General features: G+C 36.7%; 3 protein-coding genes and 1 long non-coding RNA gene across 10 annotated transcripts in view; 1 reads left to right on the top strand and 3 right to left on the bottom strand.

Annotated features, from left to right (window-relative positions):
* LOC128896906 (uncharacterized) overlaps positions 1 to 1,098 on the top strand; it is a 1,339-nt gene extending 241 nt beyond the window's left edge. The window contains exons 2-3 of the long non-coding RNA XR_008462162.1: positions 624 to 856; positions 949 to 1,098. This is a non-coding gene — a long non-coding RNA (uncharacterized LOC128896906). The remainder of the gene's footprint in view (positions 1 to 623; positions 857 to 948) is intronic.
* The window catches only part of LOC128896872 (cytosolic 10-formyltetrahydrofolate dehydrogenase), an 8,460-nt gene extending 6,848 nt beyond the window's left edge, over positions 1 to 1,612 (bottom strand). The window contains exon 1 of the mRNA XM_054160417.1: positions 1,460 to 1,612. The gene's annotated coding sequence lies outside the window, so the exon portion shown is untranslated. The remainder of the gene's footprint in view (positions 1 to 1,459) is intronic.
* A 2,140-nt stretch (positions 1,613 to 3,752) lies between these two features.
* LOC128896886 (protein Red) lies at positions 3,753 to 7,144 on the bottom strand. Of its 2 annotated transcripts, none has more exons than XM_054160448.1 (3): positions 7,011 to 7,144; positions 6,248 to 6,757; positions 3,753 to 6,173 (listed from the first exon to the last, which is right to left on the bottom strand). In XM_054160448.1, the coding sequence occupies exons 2-3, from the start codon at positions 6,737 to 6,739 to the stop codon at positions 5,112 to 5,114; spliced, it is 1,554 nt and encodes a 517-aa protein (XP_054016423.1). In that variant the 5' UTR covers positions 6,740 to 6,757; positions 7,011 to 7,144; the 3' UTR covers positions 3,753 to 5,111. The 2 variants fall into 2 exon arrangements, with proteins under 2 accessions (XP_054016423.1, XP_054016422.1); XM_054160447.1 differs by having other exon boundaries at positions 6,248 to 6,743.
* LOC128896865 (cytospin-A) overlaps positions 3,753 to 7,218 on the bottom strand; it is a 61,134-nt gene continuing 57,668 nt past the window's right edge. For all 6 annotated transcript variants that reach the window (XM_054160403.1, XM_054160398.1, XM_054160402.1 and 3 more), the window contains one exon: positions 3,753 to 4,619. The gene's annotated coding sequence lies outside the window, so the exon portion shown is untranslated. The remainder of the gene's footprint in view (positions 4,620 to 7,218) is intronic.

Raw genomic sequence — 7,218 nt, 5'->3', positions numbered from 1 at the left:
AAGTCTTATGAGTCAAGTTTGTATGATTAATACTTTCCGAATTATATACCTTGACATAACATTTGTACTGAAAACTGCTGTAGAATCATATAGGCAATTTTTCAGAAATAACTCATAAAATATTGATTTTTCGAAAATTATACAAGGGAGCTTTTTTATAGAGCATTAAATTGTCTACGAAAAAGTCTTATGAGTAAACTTTGCACGACCGATACTTCACGAATTACATAACTTGACATACATTTCGAGAATCGCGATTAAAAAATTGTCTCCTTATTTACTGGAGCTTTTTATCTGTCCAAGATTTTCGTACTATCTCTGCGTGCCTGTATTAGCTGCGAGGCAAGTTCTGCCGTCACCTCTTTCACCTCTACCGTATGCTATCTCCAATTGTCGTCGACTCGCTACCATTATTACGCGAACGTGTTATAAACAACGTCCACAGGCAATTGTGCTACTCGCAGTCCGTTCAACAATACCATAGACGCGATATCCCTGACAATTTATACTTAATGAAGCTGAGATTGATAACATAAACACTACCATGTGGACGTTAGATTGTTTTCTTATGTTGTCAATGAAGGACCCAGAGAACGTTCTGAATAATTTATTTATCTTTTCAGGAACCCCAGAGCGAGCCAGCTGAATAATCGAATCTCTGTTGCATAACAGAACTGTTAAATAAACAGTGTCGAATAACAGAAGGCCTTGTTTGAGACTGTTGCAACTCTGGATGCCTACGAAAATTATTAAATTGAATGGAAGGACCCTCCCCCCCCCCCCCCCCCCCACGGACACCTGTGAAATATTTATTTAATAAAAAGTAATGGTAGATATTTATACATTTGTGGCAGATGTAAGTATACAAGAACGTGAAGAAATTTGTGCAAAATTGCAATACTTCTTAAGCATACACAATTAATTTAAGTGTCTCTCCTTCATCCACAGCCTACTACTAACCACAACAATTCAAAAGCGCCTGTTACGAATAGAAAGCATTGGCCTCAGCGCATTGAATGGACCACTTCAGTCTCCAGACAATAATCCAACGAAAAATACTCGTCCAATGATCCTACTTCACAAACTACACACGAAGAAAATAAACAAAATAATTCAGCTACTTAAAGATCCACATATTTGAACCGATATCAAACGATAAAAACAATCATATAAGAAGACAGTCGTTAATTTCCAAACGTTGATGCGACGTAATTATAAAAGGAAAGAGAAACAGAAATAACGTTACCATTAAATGGTAGAATATTTTTAAATATTTTATAGAAATTTTTAAAGAAATTATAATAGAAAGTAAAATATATAATGTGTATACGATTGGAATAATGTATTTGGAAAGAAGACGCTCCGTTCTTAGATGTTAAATTTCTAACTGAATTTTTATTTGAAAATATCGCTCCTGTGGAATTTTTCTGGGGATAACGTATGGAGAGAGAATTCTTACGGTGCTGACGACGTATGCACGCCAAGGGAGAAAGTTTTTCAGATGCAGCATCGATGGGGGGATTGACTGACGTTCACTTTTCCGACACGGCGCGTTCACTCCGCGACCGACGTTTATTGGCCACTGCGTTGTACTCGCGAGCGTCGACTGACAACCAAACTAAACACGTTAGGTTTATATACGGGGAGCGTATCGTGAACAGGGGTCAAGAACTTCGCGGGAGTACGCGTCCATGCTCTGGTTCGCTTCCTATCTAGCCGTTGGGAATATTTTTCTGTTTTGTTTATATAGAGGCACGCGCGCCGAGTCGTTATTCCCCCTGACGATACGAGGAAATCTCGGCGAACAGTGCCGCTGTGACTGAGCACTATTGCGCGACTTTCTTGATAACACCGATTATCTGAATGTCAAACTAGGCGGTACGTTTTTAGGATGTAAAGTGGGCGACACGTAGCGTATGGAATATTTGTATGTAGTCCGGGATGTGTCGTTTTGTAGCGATGTTCGTTTTTGAGGAGGGTATAGTTTTTTTTAGAGAGAAATGAAATGCACAGGCTTGTGGGGCATTTAATTAGCTACGGAAAAGCCTTATGAGTCGAGTTTGTATGATCGATACTTCTCCAATTATCTGGCTTGATATCAAATTTTTAGTTATACTTTTTATTAGGACGTAACTCGTTAAATACAAGATTCTTGAAAATTGTGCAAGAGAGCATTTTTGTAGAGAATTGAATTGTCTAGGAAAAAGTCTTATGAGTCAAGATTGTATGATTAATACTTTTTGAATTATGTAGCTTGATATAGAATTTGTAGTTGAAATCGAAATAAAAATCATATAGGTAATTTTTATTAAAACATAACTCGTTAAATATTGATTTTTTGAAAATTATACAGGAGGACTTTTTTTGTAGAGAATTGAATTGTCTATGAAAAAGTCTCATGAGTCAAGTTTGTATGATTAATACTTCTCAAATTATGTAGCTTGATATAGAATTTGTAGTTGAAATTGAAGTAAAAATCATATAGGTAATTTTTATTAAAACATAACTCGTTAAATATTGATTTTTTGAAAATTATACAGGAGGACTTTTTTTGTAGAGAATTGAATTGTCTATGAAAAAGTCTCATGAGTCAAGTTTGTATGATTAATACTTCTCAAATTATGTAGCTTGATATAGAATTTGTAGTTGAAATTGAAGTAAAAATCATATAGGTAATTTTTATTAAAACATAACTCGTTAAATATTGATTTTTTGAAAATTATACAGGAGGACTTTTTTGTAGAGAATTTAATTATCTACAGAAAAGCTTTGTGAGACAAGTTTGTATGATTGATACTTTTTAAATTATATAGCTTGACATAACATTTGTACTGAAACTGCTGTAGAATCGTATAGGCAATTTTTCAGAAATAACTCGTTAAATATTGGTGTCTCGAAAATTATACAAGGGACCTTTCTTGTAGAAAATTAAATTATCTATAAGAAATGTTCTATACCAATTTTTCATAGAATCGATTCTTTAACGGATATTAATTTTTAAAGAAATTAGTTACTCTCAAGTAACTCGAGAAACTTCAATTTAAAAAATCGCTCTAATTCCCCTTCTAATAAGTACTCACACGTTTGCATCAATTAATAAGGAAGGGTGAAACAAATATTATCTGGAAGACCTTTTACTCAACACTGTGTCTAACACAAGTGCCTAACAAGAGTCAAGAAATAATACATGAGATATAACAATGTCAAATCTATAACTCAATAAATACAAGGAGCACACCTTGAAACCAAAATAATGCTACAACACACGAACCAAAATGTTAAAACCAAAATGTATAGAACAGGGCCAACAAGTACAATTTTCTCTAATAATGACGTCCTAGTTTCTAGTAACGATGCCCAAGAAAACGTCTTTAAAATGAAACGAAATGAATCTGGCTCAAGTTCTCTCCTTACACTCGTCATAAAATCATCAAGGTAATTCTCTGATCTACAAGTAAACGTTGTCGACAACTTTGATCCTCAACAGTGAAGAAAATTTTTCTTAACGATAAGGAAACATATGATTACGTTCACTTAACGCAGACTTGCCATGTTGTTTCAACCAATTATCGCGTAACATGCAAGACATAACCAGTCCAACCGGGTTTATATGTATAAAATATCCTATCGATCGGTCTTAGGTCAGTGATAAGGTGTTTACTCTACCAGTTTCATACTGGTTCGAGTCGGTTGCAGGTCGTGGGTACGAAGATCTTTGCCCGAGCAAACACAGTTTCATGGGAAGATTGATGTCATCTTAAAAATAATATACAATCTTTATTACATTACATACAGGGACAATACAATGTACAATGGGACGGTCCTTATTTCAATGATCTCTGTATTCTACGTTGCCCCCTGAATATCTTGAAAATATATAAGAAAATATTCCTGCAAAATTTCAGCTCTGAATTTTAAACATTAACGCGTGCTCCAAATTTTCAAAAGTCGGTCACTCTTTTTTATAACTCAGGTAAAAATTGAAACGATTTGAAATTTGCTAGAGTTATTACTTGTAGTAAGAGGAAGATTTCCTGAAAATTTCAAATTTTTATCTCAATTATTTCCTTATATATCAATCCAGTAAATATGAAGCTATTTTATCTACTTGAAATATTTTTATGATATTATTTTAAATGTCTTAAATGGGTACTTATTACGCTGACTGTATATTAATTTTTATAAATGTTCCACAAACAAAAATTCTTTTTCTGGTAATTGAAAAATTTAGTGTAGGAAATTCTTTCGACAAGAATTTATATTTAAAACATTTAATAGTATTGCTAAAATATTTTCAGTAGAGAAACTTTGTATTTACTGAAGTGATATATAAGGAAATAATTAAGATAGAAATTTGAAATTTTCAGGGCTTCTTCATGTTATTATAAATAACAACTCTAGCAAATGTCAAATTGTTTCGTCAACTCTGATTGAAGTTAAAGAAAAAGAAGTAACCGATTGAAAATATTCCTTGGATTTTCCATTTAAAACTTTCTAAGGTTTATGTGTTAAAGGTGTGAATTTTAAAATAAAATATCAGCTTATAGAAACTTCTTCATATTTACAGATTATTTATATGACGTTTAGTTTCAGAGATAAAAATTGAAAACTTAGAAGACCTTTTTCCTGAAATACAATTTATGCAACAAACTATCAATTTTTCAATTTTTAATTTCGAAACGAAGCATCTCACGAATAAATTGTAAATATAAAAAAGTTTCGTCTCATCATCCCCTATAAGACGATATTTTTTTTAAATTGATTTAACGAATATAAACAGACCTAACCTCTTTCCTGAAATTTAATTTTTCCGACATATTTCTAACTTTTCTATTTTTATTTCTGAAACTAAGCGTCCTACGAATAAACTGTAATGATAAAAAAGTTTCGTCTCGTCATCTCTTATAATCTGATATTTTTTAAAAATTGATTTAACCAACATAAACACTTTTCCGAACCCATTTCTCCTTCGCAGTTGAAGGGATAATGTCAAAATTGAGAGCTGAAATTTTTCAGGAATATTTTCTAACATATTTACAAGGTATTTAAGGGGCGCGTAACACTTCAAAAATCATTGAAATACGTAAAATTAATTGGAAACGAACGATCATTCAATATCTCGGTACTTTGAATTCCGACGCGCCGTCCAACACGTTGGAAGGTTTCCTCTTGTTCATTATATTCTGTATCTTCTGCCATTCCCTGTCCAGCTCCGCCTTCTCGTTCTTCTCTTTGTTATACTTTCTCGTTCTTCTTCCATCAGCCATCTTCACTCCGTACTGGAACGCAGCCTTCGGCAGGGCCTCTTTATTGTTCATGTACTCGCTGTACTCTTCAGGTGTGTCAAAGTCCCACCTGCCTATGGGACCTTTCTTATTACCAAGATCCATCTTGGTATAGTCTACCTCGTCGTCAGAATCGTCTATGGCGTCCTGCATCTCGTCCAACCCTGGATAACACTCTGCGTAGCCTTCTGGCTCCGCAGCCAGCTTGTTCAGCAACGCTCCTTTTTTAGGAGCGTTTGCGTCCAAAGTGGAAGGCACGACGCTCGGTAGCTGAGGAGCATTCACCTTGTCGTCGGTGTCCAGGCTGCTCTCTGATTTGTCGAAGTAGGAGCCCTTCTTCTTCTCTCTGGATTGAGCGAGGTCCTTTTTCCCAATCGTGGGGACGTAGTCGCCGATGTCACCGTAGATGCTCTCCTCCTGAGGCCTCGGCGCTATGTCCATGTCGTTCATGTCGTCGGGCCTGGACCGACCGTCCTTGTTCTTCTTCCCTTTCTTCCCGTGACGGTTACCTTGTCGTAGATATGACAGTATCTGGGCCAGCTTGTTTATCACTATGTCGTTCGTCGTCAGCGTTGGAGTGTTGTCCACAGTGGGCACGTCCGCTTTGCTCCTGATCAGAGTCGTCGGTATGTCCACGTCTGCATTCTCGTCGTCCAATTCTATCACGTAAGCCATCCGACCAGGCGTGAACAACTCGTTCCTCTCTATAGTCTTTGATTTCATGATCATCACCGTTTTGTACACGTTGCGTCCTATCTTGGTCTTGAACTGCATCTCGTCGTCCTTCTTCTCAGGCTCCTTCTTGTCCTTCACTTTGTCCTTGGGTTTTATCAACTTCTCCATCTCCTGCTCTTGCTCGTGCTCCTTTGCCTCGATCTCACTGCGTACCTGTAAATATCAACATTAGTAAATGTTATCTTTTTCTCTGGGTTAGGTCCTAATTTCTATACTAAAATATCCACCTTCTGAAGAAGAGCATAATCCAACCCTTTCACCAAATGAGTGTGCTCCATGTCACCACCCAAAAATTTTGACTGCTGAATCATCTGCCTCCTCCGTTCAGCTGCGTCCATCCCTGACTTCAAATCCGGAGCCACAGCCCTATACGCGCTGGCGCTGTTCATGGGATCCTCTGCCTGGTAATCCTGATTCGTCCCGTCCCTACGTTCTCTGGCCCTGTCTCTATACTTCTCCGCCAACTCCGCCATCTTATCTTCCTCCTGCTTCTTCAGCTTAGCGTAGAAGCTCTTCTTTTTCCTTCTTAACTCCGCTCGACTGCTGCCTGTGACGTTTGGCGTCTGAGCAGTCTTCGCGCTGGCATCTCTGGCAGTACCGGGTACGGATGCTGGCGTGGCAGATGGAACCGATGCCCGAGGGGTCATCAACAGCTTCCGGAAGTCATCGTTCGTCAATCGAACTGACATTCCCATGTCCTCCTCTGATGTCTCTGGCATGTTTCTGTAAATGGAACACTTTAGAGATTGAGGTTAGGTCTTTGGTCGGAATTATTGGATGTACTATAATACTATTATGCTAATATTATAGGACAGATAATATATATGAAAAGGAAAAACGACATGTGTCATTTGTTTGTTTATAACATCGATATTGTTGGATAAAAGTCACATCTGTCAAAACGCTATTTAAAAAATTTGAAAATTAAAATTAATTAAAATAAAAAATTTTTTAATTTCAAAATTGTAATTTTTATTTATTCATACTAACGCGATGTATTTGTTAACGAGAGAAACTTGGGTGTTTTACAAGTTTACAACTGTTTACAACGGTGAAATAAACAATAAATTGAAGTTAGAATTGGTTAGAATCTTGCGATGCCAGATTCTGCTATTTCTACTCCCAGTCGCACGATGCGCATGCGCGCTAGTTTTAGCGTCAGTGAAGTACCTAGTACGACCACAAAACTGGCGCCCTT

The sequence above is a fragment of the Hylaeus anthracinus genome, unplaced genomic scaffold, assembly GCF_026225885.1.
Source record: "Hylaeus anthracinus isolate JK02 unplaced genomic scaffold, UHH_iyHylAnth1.0_haploid 11978, whole genome shotgun sequence".
NCBI lineage: Eukaryota > Metazoa > Arthropoda > Insecta > Hymenoptera > Colletidae > Hylaeus > Hylaeus anthracinus.
This window is presented reverse-complemented; position numbering and strand designations above follow the sequence as displayed.